Genomic DNA, 23,115 nt, shown 5'->3' on the forward strand with positions numbered 1-23,115 from the left:
ATTGGCTTGCATTATATGCAGATCTCATGTCCGGTGGGGGAAAAAGTATACATGTAGGCCATTTTCCCCCCCAGGAAATTCGCATGGAGAAATGTGCACTACAATGAAAATCAAATGCAATGCCTTTGACTTGCATTAGGCTGTTTCCACTGTGCCAGCAAAACGCAATACTGACACTTGTAATACGAGAAAGCATCCAAATTATGCGTAATACTATTTTATGCTGCAGACCGTCCATTTTTTTTTTGCCTGCACGCAAATTCAGAGGAGGCCTATTGAAGTCAATAGGCTGCGGTACCCTATCTGAATTCACGTACAAGGCAAACCAATGCGAATCGCAGCAGAAGAAATTTAGCCTTAGATGTGCAAAACGCAAATTCTCAAAAAGAAACACGCAAATCGCATGTGAATTGTGTTGTGCGCGAAAGGAAACCTAGAAAAAATTGCAATAGTACCTTTGAGGTGCTGGCTGGGATGTAGGCTGTAGATGACCCCTGTTCAAGGTCCTAGCTCCCAAATGGAAAGAATTAAAAATAAGCATATGTTTAGCCCCCTTCCTGCTATGGCTGTGTTTGTTTCTGGTGACTGCTCTGCTGCACACAACTGGAACGTGGAGCTGCAGACTGCGGAAGTGACATCAAAATCGGTGTCACATCCAGCATCTTAGGTACTTTGAATACAAGAGTGGATAAAATGGATTGTCTATGCCAGACAGAGTTCAGTAGGTTAAGCAGGGTTTTGCCAAGGGTTACAAATCAGCAATGTTTCCAAAAGCACTAAGGGCTGGTGCACACCGAGCGGCTTTTTGGGCGTTTTCAGATCCGCTTGCGGCTGCGGATCTGCTTGGTCAATGTATCTCAATGGGGTGGTGCACACCAGAGCGGCAGGCGTTTTGCAGAAACGAAAAATGCCTGGGTGAGGCATTTTTTGGATTTCGGATACGTTTCTGCCTCCAATGTTAAGTATAGGAAAAACGCAAAACGCCTGTAAAACCGCTTGATCAAGCGGATTTTGATGCGGATGCGGATGCGTTTTTTTCAAGAATGCGCACTTCCAGGTCAAAGTGTGCTTCCTGTGTGGCAGATTTGCATGAGGGATTTTAGACTGCGCAGGAGGAAGATGGCAGCAAAGTGGTTTACCACAGAAAACCTGATAATTAAGATTGAAAACAGCCCAGAACTTTATGACAAGTCTTTGCCTGGATATAAAGATCACCAAAGGGCTCATGAAATCTGGAGCAACATTGCAAAAGATTTTCTTGGAGAAAAATGGAATACTTTGAGCCAAAAGGGCAAGGATTCTAAGAGTAAGTATATGTGTACAGAATTGTTGTATTTTATTGATTTCATGCAGCACTTTGCAGACAATATATCATCACCCCTCCACTAAATGAGTAATTAAACAATTAGAAATGTCATTATCACAGGTCTCTGGCAAAGCTGTTCTCTCTATAGCCATCTCTCCTTATAAACAGCAGGTACATGTGTGTGTATGTACTCACATGTATTATTAGGGCGCTATTTGCCACTTTAGAGTGTCATGAATGATATAGACATACAACACGGTTTCAAGAATGTTTATTTGCACAATAATACTGATCTCGTCATGTAAGTAAATAGCAGCCTGCAGGTTTTTTAGTTCTTACAGTTATGGCACAAAATAATCAGCTAATTTGTCTCTGTTGCGAATGGCAGAAATGGGACCACGTAAAGTAGCTGGTGGTAAAGTGACAAGAGCACTGTTTGAAAGATCCCCCTCTTCCTCCTCTATGGTCATGCTATCTAGTGTTCTCACATAATTATGCAAAATACATGTTGCCTTCACCACTATTATAGCATACTTTGGTTGCATTGTTATAGCCGTGTGATAAATGCGCCATTTGTTTGCCAGAATTCCAAATGCACATTCTACTACTTGTCTGGCTTTGGTCAGGCGGTTATTAAAGACTACTTTCTTATGAGTCATATCTCTCTGTGCATACGGTCTCATAACATGCTCAGACAGTGCAAAGGCCTCATCAGCCACAAACACACAGGGGTAAGGTGGTTCTACAGTGTCAGGCCAGGGGCGTGGTGGTGGTAAAGTCATCTGGCCTGTGCGAAGCTTCACGCCAAATCGACTGTGCTGGAAGACTGAGGAATCATGGGAACTTCCGTAAGCCCCAGCATCCACATAGATAAATTTCAAATTAGGATCCACAACAGCCATGAGCACTAGTGAAAAGAATTTTTTATAATTGTAATAGAGACTGCCAGTGAATGCAGGCATAACCAGTCTGACATGTTTCCCATCCACTGCTCCAAGGCAGTTAGGGAAATCATGTTTCTCCCAAAAAAGCTGCATGTTAGCCTCCCACATAGGTACGTCAGGAGTTGGCATAAATTCCGGTTGAAGTACTTTCCAGATCAATTTGCAGGTGTCCAAAACTAAGTATCGGATTGTACTTCTTCCCATGAGGAATTGGTAGTGAAGTGCTGCATATGAATGCCCTGTTGCCAGAAATCTGCAAAAGAAAAGAAATAACATGTATGTTTATTTTTATTCCTAGTTGCCCTCCTGCGGACAAGATGGAAGTCGGTCAGAGACAGTTACAAAAAGGAGATTGAAAAGCAATACCATGAATCCAAAAGTGGGTCTGGAAGTTCGCAGCGAACAAAATATAAATATTGTGGCATATTAGAATTTCTAAGAAAACATCATGAACCGGCTGAGTAAGTATGGCGTAAATGTTAACCTATTGCAATGTTTGTCAACTTCGCCAATAGAACAGTGAAGGAAGGAGTAGGCCCACAATGCAATTCAGTAGTGTGGAACGAATAATCTGCCATCACTCTACCAAATATATTGGGGGACGTAGCTTAATGTAAGGATGGCATAGGTCCAGTTTAAAATGATTACATGACAGGAATGTGGACTGTTCGTTACCCAACATAACAGTTGCCTGACAGTGCTGGTTATATGTTTGGCTGCAGTAGTGTCTGCATCACACATCTGTAACACACATCTACCAAAATCAGTGCTAGTTTACGCAGGCCAGTTTTGCTCTATGCTTGCTCAGGGGCTGTGCCTAAAAGCTATGTACACAAATAATGGGAAAAATAGACAGGCTACTGCTATTGTTTTGCAATGAAAGATGCATCGCATTGTGCCCATATATTTGCTGTGACATCCATGGTCACTATTCCATGAACTAAAGTTGTGCTTTCCCCTTTCCAAAGGACTGAAGATAGCCTACCACCAGATCCTGAGGAGGACGATGTAGAGGTGCCACCTACCACCACCAGTGATGTGGAAGTTGAAGAAGACACTACACAGGATGTTGACACTGCTACAGTGGAAGACAGTGACTCTACTACCCCAGATCACACACCACACAGCCCAGCGAGTAGTCGGACACGCACAACTGTCAGGTCTAGTAGAGGTGTGAGGGTAGCTACACAAGGCAGGAGAATAGGAAGAGGTATGAGCAGGGCTGAATACGACCAGAAGCTGATTAGTTCAATAGAAAAGGCTGTTGATCATATGGAGAAGCGAGAGGATGAAATGAAACAACTTAAAGAGCCATGCACACAGTATCTTTTAAGTTTGGTGCCACTATTACAAAAAGTGCCTCCTGATAAGCAATGGGCAGCCAGACATGCCATCTCTGAGACCCTGGGGAGATTCTTACTACCTGAGACCCGTGCAGATGACAATGTGCACAACTACTTGCAGCAACCACACCTGCCTGCTTCCAGCCAACAATATAATGCACACCCACAACTCTCTTACCATATGCAACGCATTTATGACCCACCCCACTACCCACCAATGCATATGCATAACATGCCATATGGTCAACAGCCTCATTACTCTATGCCTCCACCTCAGCGCCCTGATCAAGGTATGCGATTTCAAACATCATCTATGCACAGTGACTCTACAGTGTACACTGATTTAACATCGCACAGCCAGCCTCATACAAATGCTGAATCAGGTACACATGCTTACAATCAGGGCCCTGGTAGTATGTGTGATTTGCTATCACAACATGACTAGTTTTTTGTAGTTTTACATTTTATTTTATTGTTCAATGCTCAGATTTGGATCTTAGTTTACATTACCTCAATGTTATGAGAAGTCGCTCAGTTGGTGTGATTGCTAGGCGAAAGTTAGTGTCTTGTCGGCGAAGGGCATCCTTCAGTTTGGCTAAAAGGCCATCAAAACTAGGAAAAAAGAGCATGCTTATCTTTAGATCTACTGTTGTTTGTTGCAGAAACATTTCTCATTTGTGACATATTACTTTTGCTGCTGAAAGCAAAGTATGGACAACACATGTCCAAAATATTCTTTGCACAGAAGAACAAAACATTAAAACGAAAGATTTTGTTCAAACATTGCTTCATTACTGTGTCCCATATGCTGATTGTTGCCATATACTTAATGAAGTATGCACCAGGAGTATGTAAGGTCATAATATACTCCAAATGTTTTGGGTAAACTATGGATATATAATATAGTAGTTACTCCTATAGAAAAATTAGATGGAGGCCTTAGGCATTGAATACATAACACACCAGGATCAAGTATCACAGTTATTTGGTTAGCTTATGTATACAGCGGATTGATTATTGTGTTGTTTTTCTGTTTACAGTCAAACACAGTTAACTAAGGGCCAAAAAGTGCTTACAATTTCATTCCTCCCCAAAATACTTAGCCCCATTATAAAAATAAGTGACAAGTATTCTTACCTGGACACAGACATGCGGGTGTAGCCAAAAAACTTTTCTGGATGGTGCCTCAAATCTCTATATAGGGTCCTAAATTGACCCTTCCGGCGCCGCTCTTGTAGCAGGGGATGCACCCAGTATCTCCTTGTCCTTGGCCTACGTCTCATATATGCTGCTACACAGAGCAATAACAGCACATCAGGAAACATTTTCCAAAAAAAGTCACTCTTCTCTCCAAACCACAGTGTCACCTCTCCTGAACTAACCCACAATGTTGTTAAGGACCCCACCCTTTTTATATTGGGTTTTTTACTTCAATTGCTCAATGTGCTTCACATGTGTCATCAATATATCGCACTTTAACCCTTTGTTTAAGGTCTTTCTACCTCTTTTACTGAAAAACGCAAAACGCTTCCAAAAACGATTGCAAAAACGCACGCAAAAAACGCAAAACGCCCCAAAACCGCGCTATCAAAATGACAATAAGCGGTTCAAAAAACGCTAGCGTTTTGCGGATCTGCTTGCGGTTTTTGGTGTGCACCAGCCCTAAGTTAGTTTGGATTCATATCATTAAATGTGTTCCAAAAAGCAAATATATACGGACATACTTATGTGAATGAGACTTCATTAGTTAGCTTTACAAGTGCAAGCATTGGAAAAAATCCTGCTATCTACACAACACAGTCTTCATCTTCTAACCACTCTTCATAGCTACAGGAATCAGCTACATTTTGAAGACTTTTGCATAATAATAATAATTTTGCATAATAATGTATATTACAGCGACATATATATTCAGATTGTAGAGTGTACTTAATATATATATATATATATATATATATATATATATATATATATATATATATATATATATACAGGTAGTACCCGACTTATACACTAATACGTATGGCACGAAAATGGGAAGTCCAAATGCTTTTTTTTCAAAAAGACCTTGCAGTTAAATAAAAATTGAAAGGGGTGATGCAGAGGGACACAGGGGAAGCAGAGGCGGCACAGAGGGGGGCACAGGAAACAGACCCTGGAGGCACGGAGGGGGCACAGAGAAGGTACAGGGGACAGAGATGGCACAGTGTTCAGACTGAAGAATTGATTCAGTTTAAGAACTAACCTACCGTCCCTATCTTGTTTGTTAACTGGGGACTACCTGTATACTAAGCAAAACTAGAACTTAAGCAAGTGGCATCTGCTAAAGAATTGGTGGTTGCATTGACATTCATCAGTCATGATAATTATTATTATTATTATTATTTATTGTATTTATAAAGCGCCAACATATTACGCATACATTGCTCGCAGTTGTCGAATGCTGCATGTTACAACCATTACATGATGTACCTGCTGAACCACAGTAGTAGATGTGTAATGCTGAATACATGCCTGCTGCTGCTATCCTATAGTTATCGTACCATATGGCACTAGTGAGGTGCCCATCACATCCTTATAAATAGCATGCCAGGATTTTCTGTTTAAGAAAAAGCCCTGACAATTTGCAGTCCATTCTTTTTTTTTATTTTATTTCTCCAAGTCTCAGATCCTACTCAAAAGTTTGTGCTGTGAATGCTTTAATCTAACTGCAACTGTACAAATTATTGTTCGCTTTCATTTCTGCACCCTTTATTATGTTCTGATTTGACCCAGGGGATACTTCCAATTTCTGCCACCTAATAGCACTTTTAAAAGGACCCATTGTGAGTTTGTGCTTCTTTAAATGGAGTGCTTATCTATCCTTTTTTGGAGTGCTAATCAATCCTTTTATGAGCAACATACACAAAAACATATTTATTAATTCCAGGTGACAACAAAGCTATTGATAGGCTTCATCAACAATCAGTGTCTTTGTTGTTATCAAAGTGACCAATCCAAGGTTTGTTTACTTCTGAAGGCCAGCTCCTGTTCTGCATCAAAATATGATTTGTATTGCCTAGTACACACAATGCAAATTTTCATCAGATTGATGGTCAAATCGATTATTTACACCAGGTCTGATCTGATCAATTTTGTAAAGAAGTAAGAAAATCGATCTGAAAAATGATCGGAAATCAGATTGAACCTGTTGGAAATAATCGATTTGCATTGCAGTGTGTACTAGACATTGTATAACACTTTTCCACCAAGAGAATAACATTCAAAGCAGCGGTTTGTAGAGGGCTCCACCCGTGGTTGGCGACTTTACTTTTGGACCTGTTTTACTTATGAAAATGAAATCCTCATTTCTACACGATTTGATGAGCAAAAATTTTTGATTTATTTATAAGAATATTGGGATCAATTATTTATTACTATCATTTTGTGTATGGGCCAGCATGTCTATTACACAGAATATTGATATTCACCTCAGAGAAAATGCTTATTTAAATCGTGGACAGGAAGTCTGTGAACTCATAACTCCATGAGGAAATCAAACTTTCCAGCAGCTTTATGTTGTGAACCAATCCGAATACTTAGAGAACACATGGTCAGTTTAGTTAAAGGACCACTGTTGTGAAAGTCTTTAAATTAAAAACACATGTAAACACATATAAATAAAAACCATGTTTCTTCAAGAGTAAAGTGAGCTATAAATTACTTTTATCTTATGTTGCTGTCCCTTACAGTAGGTAGTAGAAATACAACAGAACCGACAGGTTTTGGGCTAGTCCATCTCTTCATAGAGGGATTCTCAGCAAGGCTCTTATTCTTTATAAAGACACTCTTTGAAAAAGATTTATACAAAGATGCTGCCCAGCCTGCCTGCTCACCGTACACTTTTTTTTAGCAGTTGGACAGAGCAACTGCCATTCACTAAGTGCTTTTGAAAATAAAGAAAACCCTGAAAATACCCCATGAGGAGATGGACTCGTCCAAAACCTGTTGGTTCTGTCAAATTTCTACTACTTACTGTAAGTGACAGCAACATAGGAGAAAAGTAGTTCATGGCTCATTTTACTCTGGAAGAAACTTACTTCTTATCTTTATATGTTTACATATATTTTAAATTTTAAGATTTTGAAGACTTTGGCTGCAGTGGTCCTTTTAGACTGTAATGAACAGTGGATTGCCAGGTTAACCTCCTTGCCGGTCTAATTCCCACGGCCGCGGGAACGTTTTTTGCATTTTTTTTATCATGTAGCTAGCCTAGCACTAGCTACATGATGCCCCCCTCCCTGCGGCGTCCCTCCCACCCCTCTGATCGCCACTGGTGCACTCGCCCATAAGGAAAGGCCGTTCTGAACGGGCTTTCCCCGTCGCCATGACGACGATCGCGATGACGTCATCGACATCATGACGTCAGCGGGAGTCCCGATCCACCCCTCAGCTCTGCCTGGCACTCATTGGCCAGGCTGCGCACGGGGTCTTGGCGGGGGGGGGGCTACTAACGCGGCGGATAGCAGCTAATCGGCGGCGAGCGGCGGTGATCGCAGGTAACACGCAGCAAGCAAAGTGCTTGCTGCGTGATTTAAAAAAAAATTATGTAAATCGGCCCAGCAGGGCCAGAGCAATCCTCCGCGGCGGGTTACCCTAGCTCAGCTCGGGATAACCGGCAAGGAGTTTAAGTAATACCTGATAACTGTCAGTGTTGTGCATAACATGATATAATACATACAGTGGGTTGCAAAAGTATTCGGCCCCCTTGAAGTTTTCCACATTTTGTCACATTACTGCCACAAACATGCATCAATTTTATTGGAATTCAACGTCAAAGACCAATACAAAGTGGTGTACACGTGAGAAGTGGAACAAAAATCATACATCATTCCAAACATTTTTTACAAATAAATAACTGCAAAGTGGGGTGTGCGTAATTATTCGGCCCCCTGAGTCAATACTTTGTAGAACCACCTTTTGCTGCAATTACAGCTGCCAGTCTTTTAGGGTATGTCTCTACCAGCTTTGCACATCTAGAGACTGACATCCTTGCCCATTCTTCTTTGCAAAACAGCTCCAGCTCAGTTAGATTAGATGGACAGCGTTTGTGAACAGCAGTTTTCAGATCTTGCCACAGATTCTCGATTGGATTTAGATCTGGACTTTGACTAGGCCATTTTAACACATAGATATGTTTTGTTTTAAACCATTCCATTGTTGCCCTGGCTTTATGTTTAGAGTCATTGTCCTGCTGGAAGGTGAACCTCCGCCCCAGTCTCAAGTCTTTTGCAGACTCCAAGAAGTTTTCTTCCAAGTTTGCCCTGTATTTGGCTCCATCCAACTTCCCATCACCTCTGACCAGCTTCCCTGTCCCTGCTGAAGAGATGCACCCCCCAAGCATGATGCTGCCACCACCATATTTGACAGTGGGGATGGTGTGTTCAGAGTGATGTGCAGTGTTAGTTTTCTGCCACACATAGCGTTTTGCATTTTGGCCAAAAAGTTCCATTTTGGTCTCATCTGACCAGAGCACCTTCTTCCACATGGTTGCTGTGTCCCCCACATGGCTTGTGGCAAACTACAAACGGGACTTCTTATGCTTTCTGTTAACAATGCCTTTCTTCTTGCCACTCTTCCATAAAGGCCAACTTTGTACAGTGCATGACTAATAGTTGTCCTATGGGCAGAGTCTCCCACCTGAAGCTGTAGATCTCTGCAGCTCGTCCAGAGTCACCATGGGCCTCTTGACTGCATTTCTGGTCAGCGCTCTCCTTGTTCGGCCTGTGAGTTTAGGTGGATGGCCTTGTTTTGGTAGGTGTACAGTTGTGCCATACTCCTTCCATTTCTGAATGATCGCTTGAACAGTGCTCCGTGGGATGTTCAAGGCTTTGGAAATCTTTTTGTAGCCTAAGCCTGCTTTAAATTTCTCAATAACTTGATCCCTGACCTGTCTTGTGTGTTCTTTGGACTTCACGGTGTTGTTGCTCCCAATATTCTCTTAGACAACCTCCGAGGCCCTCACAGTGCAGCTGTATTTGTACTGACATTAGATTACACACAGGTGCACTCTATTTAGTCATTAGCACTTATCAGGCAATGTCTATAGGCAACTGACTGCACTCAGATCAAAGGGGGCCGAATAATTATGCACACACCACTTTGCAGTTATTTATGTGTAAAAAATGTTTGGAATCATGTATGATTTTCGTTCTACTTCTCATGTGTATACCACTGTGTGTTGATCTTTCATGTGGAATTCCAATAAAATTGATTCATGTTTGTGGCAGTAATACGACAAAATGTGGAAAACTTCAAGGGGGCCGAATACTTTTGCAACCCACTGTATGTGGGCAATATGGTGCATTTGTTGAAATCTTAAATGAACTAATTATAGATGGAGAGAGAGGGCACATTTACTGAGGCTAAACATGAGACTGCTGGAACAATGAATTTCCTTGAAGACTTTATCTTGCCTGTGTGTTATGATTTACATGTTATACATGCCATTTCACCTTGTATCTCTCTGTTTCTTTTGTTTTGAAGGTTGCTTCGAATGCTGCATAAAATGCCTCGGGGGTATTCCGTATGCATCATTGATTGCTACTATCCTGCTGTACGCCGGGGTTGCACTGTTCTGTGGCTGTGGTCACGAGGCTCTCTCAGGCACTGTCAACATTTTGCAGACCTATTTTGACATGGCAAGAACTGCCGGGGACACACTTGACGTCTTTACCATGTGAGTCACAATATCAAACTATGTCTACCTGAGTTAAATGCAATCGCTTATTATGCAAGTCGCAGATTATTTATGCTTTTGTATTAAGGGCATAGATTCTTTACTATTGTATTTAGCATCTCAATACAGCCATAGCAGCGCTTTTCCTTGTGTCATAGATTTATATGGCTCTTGCCAGCCTTGTTTGGAGGAAGATAGTAAATTTTACCTCACATATTTTATTTCCCATTTGTAGTATCTCTATTATTTGTTTTGGTTAACATAAATAAACTCACCATGCTTTGTACAATGTTTATTTAAAGAGTAACTGTCGGGTATAAAATCCAAAAACAATTCTCTATTTGTATGTGTTAAATAAGTAAAAAAAAATGCTAACCAGGATATTCAAAAGTTCAAAATCAATCTTATTTCTCTGTTTCAACAGAATACCATTTCCCATGTCCCCTGGCTCTTATTTAATATGGCTGCCGGACAAAGGAAGTTGCAGTGCATGCCGGGTTGTTTTTCCTTCTTTCTTTTCCGCCACTTCACTAGTATTCTCCTCAGACACTGCTAATTCAGCCTGATTGGCTGAAGCCTCTATCCCTCCCACACCTCTCTTCTCATCCATTATGCCGGTTTTATGTCAGATGGTGCTGCCATAACACCGGTCGGATCCTGTAGGCTGCTAGGCGCAGGGAGGGGGGCCCTGTCCTTGTCCTCGACCCCCCTCTCGTAATGTGCCACCATCCACACTCCTTCTGCATACACTCCCCCCCCCCCCCCCCCCCGGCATCCCCCCTCCTCCCCACAGCATTACAGAGCACAGCAGGGATGAATAAAAGCAGTGCACACACTCACCTCCTCATGGTTCCAGGCGATGGAGTTCCCGACTTTACTCTCTCACACGGTAATGCAGAGAGTATAGACGGGAACTCCGTCACCTAGAACCATCAGGAGGTGAGTCTGTGTGCGCTGCCTTTATTCCTCCCCGCTGCGCTCTGTAATTCTGTGAGGAGGGGGGGCGGGGAAAATCAGAGGAGGAGGTGACATCCGTATCTGGTTTTAGCCTGAGGGAACGAAGATGGAGTCTGCCAGTAACATAATTCTATTTATATAATATATAAAATTCACTGAAATCAAAACGTGGACAGTGCACTACATCTGTTATGTAAGTAGAGCAAGTATTTATCTACTTACATACAGTACTGGTATGTGTTTTTTTTCCCGGCATAATATGGCTGACAGCTCCTCTTTAAAAAGGAACGGTTATAGATTTCTTTTTCTTTTATAATACTTGAGCTAAGGAAAACAAAAGTTTGCTTTCTTAAAGGAGTCATCAGGGGAAATCTTAATAAAATAAGTGCTACTTACCGGGGGCTTCCTCCAGCCCCAAGCTCCCAGCATGTCCTTCGTCGCAGCTCTCCCCGCAGCTGTTCGCCACAGCTCCATCCCGGTCCCCGGCGATGACGTCAGGGCGACCTCCAGGTCGGTCTGTACTGCGTCTGCGCGAGCGCCGCTGCCAATCACTGCCACGTGGGTTCTGCACCTGCGCAGTCCGTTCTGACCCACGTGGCGGTGATTGACAGCGCCGCTCGTGCAGGCGCAGTACAGGCCGATATGGAGATCGCCCTGACGTCATCGCCGGGGACCGGGACGGAGCTGCAGCGAACGGCTGCGGGGAGAGCTGCGACGAAGGACATGCTGGGAGCTTGGGGCTGGAGGAAGCCCCTGGTAAGTAGCACTTATTTCATTAAGTTTCCCTGATGACTCCTTTAAAACAGAAAGAATTTGTGATAATTCAGGTTGGAGTGAGCTTGAGATGTCTCCCAGTGCATCACTGCTGAATACATGCAAATTAATCATTGTTACCCTTAGAGCCAAATGAATCCATGCAATGCACTGCTGAGGATCAAACAATCCGAAACAGTCTGTATGCATGTTGGATTATTATGGCTCTGTACAAATTAACAAGCTGACACATCATTGCATTCCAGCGGTTCTAGAGGTGTGTTTAGCTTCTAAGGGCAACAATGGTTAAGTCGCATGTATTCAGCAGTGTTGCACTGGAAGACATCTCAAGCTCACTCCAACCTGAATTATCACAAATTCTTTCTGTTTTAAGAAAGGAAACTTTTGTTTTCCTTAGTATTTTAGTAAGGGGGCTTTTAGGATTATTATAGCCCCGCACACACTCCAATGAGTTCTGGTTCACCATGAGCTTGCTGGTTAGTCTGTAATACGTGAGCTAGTGTCAGTACTAGGCAAGAAAAAGGTCCATTATATAATACAATAGTAAGTAAGCCAAAGTAGCAATAGTACTTAAAGTGGAAATAAACTCAGAACTTCCTCTCTGCTCTAAAAGATTAGCCACCACATGGAAAAACCTTAAAGGGATACTGTAGGGGGGTCGGGGAAAATGAGTTGAACTTACCCGGGGCGTCTAATGGTCCCCTGCAGACATCCTGTGCCCATGTAGCCACTCACCGATGCTCTGGCCCCGCCTCCGGTTCACTTCTGGAATTTCAGACTTTACAGTCTGAAAACCACCACGCCTGCATTGCCGTGTTCTCGCTCCCGCTGATGTCACCAAGAGAGTACTGCGCAGTCGCAGAACATACTGGGCCTGCGCAGTACGCTCCTGGTGACATCAGCGGGAGCGAGGACACGGCAATGCAGGCGCAGTGGTTTTCAGACTTTAAAGTCTGAAATTCCAGAAGTGAACTAGAGGCGGAACCGGAGCATCGGTGAGTGGCTGAGCGGGCACAGGATGTCTGCGGGGGACCATTAGAAGCCCCGGGTAAGTTCAGCTCATTTTCCCCCGCCCCCCCTACAGTATCCCTTTAAAGGAAATGTCCGAGGAAGAAATAAATAAAAAAATCTACTTACCCCGGGCCTCCTCCAGCCCCTGTCAGCCATCCTGTGCCCTCACCGCAGCTGTAGATTTTTTTTTTATTATTTCTTCCTCAGACATCCCCTTTAAGGGGAAAAAAATCTTCATAACAGTTCATAGAAATCCTAAAAAACCCCTGAAGTTTTAGTTGTATTCACTTCACTAGAAGCACTGGAAGGGTTAAGGCTCTATTTACACATGGCTGGCAAAGAGCTGCCAAGGTACTGCTCACAGCTATGATTCACAGCTGCTGATAACAGCTAATTTAAACTCTGATCTAGCTAAACAAGCACATACCATAGTCTCGTGAATATATTGTTGGATGTGCTTTAAAGTATGCCTTTTTAAATTGACAGTTTTTAGCGAATGTGCACTGATTAATTACCTCACCCTGCCGGCTTACTGCTACAAAGATTATATTGCTTAGGTTTAGGGCCACTTCAGAGCAGGTTGTTTTCTCCCAGAGCTGTAATTTAATATTATGGTCAAAACATACAGGAACTTTCTAGTGTAAGGTGGTCATTTAATTCCTAAACTATTGCTTTATCCCCATATGGAATCACAGACTTGGCTCATTTGCATCTTCTATTGATAATCTTAAAGAGAACCCAAGGTGGGTTTGAAGAATGTTATCTGCATACAGAGGCTGGATCTGCCTATACAACTCAACCTTTGTTGCTATCCCAAACCCCCCTAAGGTCCCCCTGCACTCTGCAATCCCTCATAAATCACAGCCTCGCTGTCGACACACATCGTGTTGCAGCGGGCTGTGTTTATCTCTATAGTGTCAGTCTGCTGCTCTCCCCGCCTCCTGCAGAACTCCGGTCCCCACCTGCGTCCCTTCCCTCCCCGCTGATTGGAGGGAAGGGACGGGGGCAGGGACCGGAGTTTTGCAGGAGGCGGGGGGAGCAGACGAGGCTGACACTACAGATGTAAACACAACCCGAACAGCGCGGCTGTGATTTATGTCTGATTGCAGAGTGCAGGGGGACCTTAGGGGAGTTTGGGATAGCAACAGAGGCTGGGCTGTATAGGCAGATCCAGCCTCTGTATGCAGATAACATTCTTCAAACACACCTCGGGTTCTTTTTACTGGACTTCTGAGGTGAATTTAAAATTCTATTTTGAACTCACCTGGGGCTTCTTCCAGCCCCCGAGCAACAGCAATAGTCCATTGCCGCAACTTCGGTCCTCTTAGGTGTCTCCCGCCGCCCATAATGATGGCGACCTGCTGGCAGCGTCGGCTCTTCTGCACCTGTGTGGGCACTCATGCCCATGTGTCCACGTCACCTTGCACATACTGCGCCTGTGCACAACTACTGCGCAGATGCAGAAGAGACGACTTCGCCGGCTGGTTGTGATCCTTACGGCCGGCCAGCAGTGACAGTGAGGAGGACCGAAGCTGCGACGAGGGAATGAGATGGCTGCGAAGGCCTGGAAGAAGCCCTAGGTGTGTAAAAAATATTTTTTTTTTGTAAGATAGCGGGGAGACATGAACAGTAGAAAGTAAAATTCAGCAACAGTCTAGGCGTAAAATAGAAGAAATACCGGGTTATGTTATAGCACACATTGTGGTTTTAGTAAAGACCATACAGACTTGACTTTGTAGATTACCACTCAAAGAAAATCTCTTGGCAATTGAATTCAAAGCTTCGTAATTATAATTGTAATTTACACCTACTGAAAAAATTATAGCTGTCATTAAAAGGCTCCCACTGCTGCCAGTGGTATTATTTTCTGCAGTCTTCAGAATTACTGATTCACTTAGACTTTGAGCAAGGGATGTTCTCACAGGTGGAGGCCGAGTCCTGCGATCTTTTGAACTGTACAGCCTTCTATTAGCTCTATTGTGGTTTGCGTAACAGAGTCTCCTCCTGCTGGAAATTCAGTTTTTCAGTTCTCACAACTGCAAAGCATGTAGCTACATAGGCGGTAATGGCAGGACTGAGGTGAGCCAATTTTGTGTTGGCTGTAGTGTAGGTTTTTGTTGAGATCACTATTATGTTTATGGGGTGCGGAAGAGTTTGGATGAATTGCTCAGAGCTCATCTTAAAATATTGAAGTTCCACTTTCAGTTAAATATAGCAAGAACCACTGGCATAGGTCCCATGATCCACACAACCAAGGTGGGGCTATGGTGAGTCTACTCCTCCTCCATCCCACCTTGCAGAGTAGTGCATGAAGTGCTGTGATATTTACCTGTTCCAGTTCCTGGATGGGTCATTTCTTCTTCCTGGCAGCCATACGCGATATCCTGCAATCCTCCAGCTGCCAATGCTTGTCATGTGATCAAGAGCTGGTGGATGGCAGCATAGAACATGTGGCTGCCGGAAGGAAGAGGAGACCTGAAGCAGTATGGACCAGGTAGATATTACAGCACTCCATTCACTACTCTGCAGACGGGGGGTGCACAATTGCTGCCCACTATACAAATAGGGTAAAGAGGGGTGGATATGTAATGACCGGCCTCTGTGCTGGGGGTGGGTAGGTTATGTGCAGGGAGCCCCATGATAGTAATGCTTGGGGGCCCAGTGCTACATTGTCACGCCTCTGGCAAAAACATTTTAATCTATCTGTAGATTTATGCGGAATATTACCTATTTATAAAACATGGCTTAGTTCACCTATTCTGCATTATTCCAACACTGATTACTGTGTTTATAAGACACTGGTGACTGCTTAAAGCCATATTCCAGGAGGAAAACATACCATTTTTTGAAAAGTGTGGTAAGGAGTAGGAGCTTTCCTTAGGCTTTTATTATTGTCCTGTGTACCCAGCTTACAAAATGTTCCTTGGTATTGTACAGACAGGAGGGCGAAGCTCTGAACATTTCCCTTGTTTCCTGTCCAGATAGTAGGGGGAACTGTGAAAATTTCCCTCGCTTTCTGTCCAGACAAGAGGGGGGAGCTTTTAAAATTGACCTTGCTTCCTGTCCAGACAGGAGGCGGAAGCTATGAAAATTTACCTTGCTTCCTGTCCAGACAGGAAGGGGAAGCTGTGAAAATTTTCCTTGCTTCATGTCCAGACAGGAGGGCGAAGCTGGGAAAATTTCCCCCATTTCCTATCCAGACAGTAAGGAGAAGCTGTGAAAATGTCGCTTGCTTCCTGTCCAGACTAGAGGGGGGAGCTGTAAAAATCGACCTTGCTTCCTGTCCAGACAATAAACGTGTAAAATGGATAATTGAAAATGAATTTTCAATACATTCTTTCCATTGCACCGTACCTGGAATACTGAGCCATTCAGATCAGTTCTTTTCAGCTAATATATAGTGTACAGTCTAATTCCATTAGTACAGACGTACTGTACACAGTAGCATACATTGAGATTGATATACTAATACGTGAGAATAATGGAAAACACAAAGAAAACCTACTTTATGTGACAAAAGTTTGTAGCCCCCACCTGGGACATATTAGAACATAGTAGGAGTTGCTGAAAAGTTTTAAAAATGGCAGAGTGACTGCAGTCAGGTCCATGCAGAAAGCAGAAAAACAATTGTGGGGGTTTCAGTACAAAATTGTGTTTAATGAATGCCGTGGCAATATTGCATCATAACAAGACAATTAAAGCAACTTTCTTTTGCATAAGCATTGACTGGATGATTACCAGATGCAGTAATTATCACTGTCCCCTATATTACATCTTACGCTCTCTGCACACTACATGTGATTCCAATTTCGATTTTTAATCGATTTTCACATGCAATTTTTTTATCGGTACTGCATGCTGCGTCATTTTCTGCATTTTTCTTTTGATAGCATTTAGGGAAAATCAGAATCGCAATTCAGATTTGCACTGTGTAGGGAGCCTTACAGTGAGCTCTCACTGTTTTTATATTTATTACAATTTTAATTGTCTTCTTGTGATATTTGCGATCTTGCCATGGCATTCATGAAACGCAATTTTGTACTGTGGGACCCCCACAATTGTTTTTCTGCTTTTTGCTATAATTTAGTTTGTGGATAGGCTCCCTCGTTTCAGGCTGGGTTCACATATGACATAGCGGAAAAGGTAGTGTTTTTTGGCATGTGCGGTGCATTTTTTTTGTGCGTTTTTGATGCGTTTTGCTTGCATTTTTACTTGTTTGCGGTTTGCTAGTATGCGTTTTTTATGCGTTGTACTATTGCGTTTTATTCAAATCACTAGGAAGACAACAAGAAGCGAAAATGCATCACTAAACAATTTTTTTTATGCAAAAACACATTAAAAAAGCATGAAAAACACATTGGGCTTGATTCACAAAACGGTGCAAACTGTTTAGCACGGGTGTGCTAAACAGTTAGCACGTGAAGTGCTTTTCGCGGACTTTTACGCGCGCAATTTGCCGCGATTCGCGCGATCGCGGACTTTTGCGCGCGCAATTTGCCGCGATTCGCAAAAGTCTGCGAAAAGCACTTCACGTGCTAACTGTTTAGCACACCCGTGCTAAACAGTTTGCACCGCTTTGTGAATCAAGCCCATTGTCATTGTCATCCCATTGACTTTCATTATGTGCGTTTTGGCAGCCATCCTGCATATTATGCAACAGAACCAGCATTTTGTGAAACGCATACTGTAAAACGCATATGAAACGCATATACATTTTTTATATGCATTTTTCCTGCGGCCCAAAGACTTCCATAGTGGCAAAAACGTAGCGCTTTCTGCTACGCAAGCGTTTCTACCATGTGTGCACCCAGCCTGAAGGTTTGTACTCTTGGATAGGCAATGGCTCTCCTTATCATTCTATTGTTGTAGTCAGGTCCATGCACCTGCTGAGCACCCTTTTTGCTATAAAATCCAGGATAGATTACATAAATATTGTATTGCTATAGATAACACGCTGATGTGTACATTCCATAAAAATATAACTGCATTGCAAATGTATATTGTCCTCATTTCACTAAGCTTATCTCCTGTCTTTAATAAGGTTTCTAGAGTTATCACCATGGTGATGAGGCATGTAGTATTCAGGAAACATTTTACCTCAGGCAAACCTAAAGTTAACTCTTCTGTCTTTAAGTTAACTCTTCAATCCTTAAACTAACTGCGTGTGAAAGTAACTACAGAGGAAGTAACTTAAATACAGAGGAGGTAACTTAAGGAATGAAGAGATAAGATAACTCTCTCACTGTGTGGTGGCAAGTTATCTCTTGCCTTATTATCTCCAGCATGATCTTAGTGAATTGAGGCCATTGTCTAATGTGTCAGGCCTAAAAAGGCCCCAGTATTCACTTTTCATTTTTTTTTTTTTTTTTAAAAAGGGTCTTGGGTAGAGAAAAAGTTAGTTGTTCCCTACCAGAGAACCCTGGGTCCATATCAGATAACTTTTTCTGTGGAGTTTTCTCCTAGGTCATATTTTCACAACTTGCCAATACAATGCCTTTTAAACCACCAGCAAACAGGAAAATACTCATAATAATTTTTAAGGTACATTTTCCATTACAAAGTGCTGAAAAGTTACTTTAAAAAAAAGCTGAAAGATTCTCTCCTGGGAGAAAACTTGGGAGAAAAAGTTAATTGCATATTGGCCTTGTTTTCTTACTGTGTAGATAAGAGACCTCCTACTTTTCTACTCTTATTTTGTACCAGTTTGTTGTTAGCCCCCTCCTGCAAACTTTTATTTGTCAGTGTCTAGTTTAGTAGAATTGTGCAATCAGTGATCCTATGACCTTTAATGCACCTTGCCCCACAGACCGAACACATTTCAACTTCTAAGAGTAGTCTTCCTAGCCCTGAGCGCATTGTTTCTCCACTTGAACATTGTGGTGGTCACTTAGTGGTCTTTTCAGCGCTTTTAAACGAACTAACTAGAATTAAACTGCCGTTTTGCTTATTGATCCTGTTTTTCAATCTGCCATTGAAAATTGTGAATAATTGCCTATTTGTATCAGACCTAAGGAACCCTGAGCCGTAAAAAAAACAAAACGAAATTTGGACTTACCTGGGGCTTCCTCCAGTCCCCGCTTACAGAGACCGGCGTGATGATGCAATGTGCGCGCGTTGGGGGCGATTACCGAAGTCGCCGATTATCGGAGCTGCCTAAGGTCCCTTTTACACGTGCCTTGCAAGTGTGCATTGCGTTACACTGTTATACTGCAGGGTAATGCAATGACAATGCATGGCAATGGGACCTAGCACACATATCGTGTTGCGCCGGACGTGCCTGATCGTCTGCCGGGCCACTGCAAAGTCAACAACTGTTGGACTTCTGTGGTGACACGAAAGAAGTAATGAAAGTCAATGGGCAACACAGAGATTTTAAATATGTTGGCGGTAGTATGGCCCGCAGGCGTAGAACCATGGGGAAACCTGGGAATCCCAGTGATGTACTTCCTGTGCAGCAAGGTGTACATCACTGGGCAAGGGGCGGCAATGGAGGGCAAAGGGTGTGCGGGGGTGCACGCTATGCATATGACCCTAGCGGTGCACTCTGCCACAGGGTCATTTGTATGATGTGACAGAGCGGAGCATCGCAAACACAATGGTCAGATATAAAACCAGCCTTAGGCTCCCTGCACACTGCAAATCCGTTTTCCGATTTCGTTTCCAATTTTCAATTCCGATTTTCCCTGAATACGAAAACAATTCTATGGGGCTCTTCACACTTCTGTGTTGTAGTGGATTGTGTTTTTCTAACTCGCTGCATGCAAGCTTGGAATTAAAGTCTATGCCCTCTTCAACTTTCCACTGCAGTTCACACTCATAAGGTGTGTGCTATGCAATGCACACGGTGTAAATCTCACCCCTAAGGTTCCCTGCACACTGCAAATCCGTTATCTGATTCTGATTCCGATTTTCAATTCCGATTTTCCTTGAATACATTCAACAGAAAAATGGATCAAAAAAACGCAGCATGCAGTAAAGATTAAAAATCGGAATCGGATGTGAAAAACGATTAAAAAGCGGAATCAGAATCGGAATCGCATGCAGTGTGCAGGGAGCCATAGGCCTCTTGCACACTGCATGCATTTCCAATTACGCTTTTTAATCGTTTTTTTTACCTCCGGGCATAGACTTTAATTCCAAGCTTGTATGCAGCGAGTTAGAAAAACACAATCCACTACAACACAGAAGTGTGAAGAGCCCCATAGAATTGTTTGGGCAGTGAGTTGGCATGCAGAATCAGTCTGTAACACAATAAGCATAGTGTGAAAGGGCCCTTAAGCTTATAAGAGCAGTGGTAGTCACGTTTCATATATAAGGAATATCAGGATAGCTCACGGTGACCAAGAACCAGTAGGAAAAGTGTGTGTGATTCATAGCTCATCAGTGTTTCACCATCCTCTTGTGCCAGACACAGCAGGTTATACTGTGGGTATTGTAAATGCATGACAGTTGTACAGTGGACATTTTGAATGCATGACGGTTTTTCACACTTGTACAGTGTCAGTGGCTGGAAAGTGTAATGGTTAAGGGCTCTGCCTCTGACATGGGAGACCAGGGTTCAAATCTCGGCTTTGTCTATTCAGTAAGCCAGCACCTATTCAGTAGGAGACCTTAAGCAAGTCTCCCTAACACTGCTACTGCCTATAGAGCGTGTCCTAGTGGCTGCAGCTCTGGCGCTTTGAGTCCGCCAGGAGAAAAGCGCTATATAAGTGTTTGTCTTTTACAGTGGTCATTGTGGATACATAACGGTTGTACAGTGGTCAATGTGGATGCATGTCACTTGTACAGTGGTCATTGTGAATGCATGACAGTTGTACAGTGGGCATTGTGGATGCATGACAGGTATACAGTAGTCATTGTGAATGCATGACAGCTGTACAGTGGGTATTGTGGATGCATGACAGTTATACAGTAGTCATTGTGAATGCATGGCGATTGTACAGTGGTTATTGTGGATGCATGAGGGTTGTATAGTGGTCATTGTGAATTCATGACTGTTGTACAGTGGACATTGTGAATGCATGACGGTTGTACAAACTTGTAGAGTGGCCATTGTGGATGCATGACGGTTGTACAGTGGTCATTGTAAATTAATGACTGTTGTACAGTGGCCACTGAGAATGCATGACAGTTGTACAGTGATAATTGTGAATGCATGACGGTTGTACAGTGATCATTGTGAATGCATGGCGGTTGTACAGTGATCATCGTGAATGCATGACGGTTGTACAGTGGTCATTGTGGATGCATGACGGTTGTACAGTGGTCATTGTGGATGCATGACGGTTCGACATTGGTTATTGTGGATGTATGATTGTAAACAAAACAGTAACATTTAGATTCTTGACCATAATAACATCCGTATTTTAAATACCGATTAGAAATTATCACTACTCAACATGTGTTTGAAACATGAACCATGAATAGTATTCTAGCACAAGATAAACCCAAATAGCATCTTTCTGTTTTGATTGTAACAAATGCAGTAATTTAATGCACAGTGCTAGTTTTTTGTTTAACATTCATTGTTTTTGAATAGTTAATCGAGCCCAGAGCAGCCGGCTTCATTAACCACGTCTCTGATAAGTACAGCAATGTTGCCTTACCACACTTGTACATTAGCACGCTGTCTGGGGAATAGACAGGAGAGTAAAGGAAGTGGAAGTTATCTGTTTCAAACCTCAGAGTTCTTGGAATGTGTGCATTAAGTATTCTCACAGGGCGCAGTTGTTGTAATCTCCATCAGGGCTTCCGGCTCTACAAACACAATGTCACGTGAGAGTAGTAGATTAAGGGAATATTCAAGGGTGCAGAAAGTGCTGATAATGTGTTAATTTGTAGTAAAGCTAGTCACGGATGTTGAAGGGCTGTTGTATGTGCAGGCATAATCTGACTATTATTATTATTATTATTTATTGTATTTATAAAGCGCCAACATATTACGCAGCGCTGCACAATAGATAAATGGGTTAACATACAGGTAGAACACACGGAAACTCACAACAAAACAAGATCATGCAAATGATTTGATAACAATACAAGCAGAGCCAGCTCAGCTAAGAACCCCTGTCTGTTTTATAGTGAGTAACTTGTGTTTAGCAGACTTCACAGAGAAGCATTTAATCAGACGATAAATAAGACATTTTTCGACTTGCTGATCAAGTGTTGCTTCACAGATCAAGGATCTAGACTGTACACTTACATCACCCCCTCAAATCAAGATAAATAAGCATTTTATCTCCTGCAGAAATCATATTTAGGTTTATTGTATAAACCCGCTGCACTCCCCCCCCCCCCCCATATAATTAGGCAACATATTCTCCCAAACAACATAATTAGACAGTCTATCAAGTAAATAAATAAAGACACAGAACTTCCTCTCTGCGCTAAAAGAGTATTCACAGCATGATAACCTTTAGGGGAAAAATGACTACATTACAATTTAACCTCTTGCGGACTAGACGGCTCTGATCACGTTAAGACCAGAGCCATCTGTGCCCTTTTAAGAGGTCATTGGGTCACAGCAATCACGGGGTCAGGAGACAATGGCCAAGACAAGGTAGCTCTGCTGTCTGTGTGACAGCAACGCAAGCAACGCAAGCAGATGCAGCGATGTGGAAAGCATCGGGAATGGTAAGAGCAATCAGCACATATCGCGGGGATGACTGAAATTGACTTAGTGGCATGAATCATGGGACAAAAACAGGGTGTAGATTTTAATCATCAAGGTCTGGTTAAGGAAATCCTAAAAAAAACCCTAAAGTTTAACTTGGATTTATTTCACTAGAGGCACTAAAAGGTTTAAGTCTGTGCTTTCACAGGGCAGAGTACTGCTAAGGGACACAGCTCACAGCTCTGATTCACAGCTGCTGATAACAGCTAATTGACACACTGATCTAGCTAAATAAGCAAGGAGCACAGTCCAGTAAATTTATTCAGCAACCGTATGTGAAATAAAGACTTTCATTGTGTAATGTGCTAGAGTATGGGTCCGCTTTAACAAACAACTTAATTAAGAAGAGTGTTCCCTTTCAAACACCATACTTGGGCAGCTTATCCTCA

At 42.7% G+C, this 23,115-nt stretch overlaps 2 protein-coding genes across 2 annotated transcripts in view; both read left to right on the forward strand.

Annotated features, from left to right (window-relative positions):
* The window catches only part of GPM6A (glycoprotein M6A), a 222,607-nt gene that overhangs the window by 141,129 nt on the left and 58,363 nt on the right, over window positions 1–23,115 (forward strand). Inside the window, exon 2 of the mRNA XM_068278779.1 lies at window positions 10,119–10,311. Within this exon, the coding sequence (XP_068134880.1) occupies window positions 10,119–10,311 (193 nt within the window). The remainder of the gene's footprint in view (window positions 1–10,118; window positions 10,312–23,115) is intronic.
* Window positions 989–4,254, forward strand: LOC137568657 (uncharacterized). Its single transcript, XM_068278778.1, has 3 exons — window positions 989–1,306; window positions 2,549–2,711; window positions 3,219–4,254. Exons 1-3 carry the CDS (start codon window positions 1,015–1,017, stop codon window positions 4,036–4,038), a joined length of 1,275 nt encoding a protein of 424 aa, XP_068134879.1. The 5' UTR covers window positions 989–1,014; the 3' UTR covers window positions 4,039–4,254.

This window comes from Hyperolius riggenbachi, chromosome 1 (genome assembly GCF_040937935.1).
Source record: "Hyperolius riggenbachi isolate aHypRig1 chromosome 1, aHypRig1.pri, whole genome shotgun sequence".
Taxonomy (NCBI): domain Eukaryota; kingdom Metazoa; phylum Chordata; class Amphibia; order Anura; family Hyperoliidae; genus Hyperolius; species Hyperolius riggenbachi.

What these genes read in the sequence shown, in the direction of transcription:
- LOC137568657 (XM_068278778.1), top strand. Translation starts at nt 1,015, where the DNA reads ATGCGGATGCGGATGCGTTTTTTTCAAGAATGCGCACTTCCAGGTCAA. An exon ending in AAAGGGCAAGGATTCTAAGA is followed by an intron (nt 1,307 to 2,548) that starts GTAAGTATATGT and finishes TTTTATTCCTAG; the next exon opens with TTGCCCTCCTGCGGACAAGA. An exon ending in AAACATCATGAACCGGCTGA is followed by an intron (nt 2,712 to 3,218) that starts GTAAGTATGGCG and finishes CCCTTTCCAAAG; the next exon opens with GACTGAAGATAGCCTACCAC.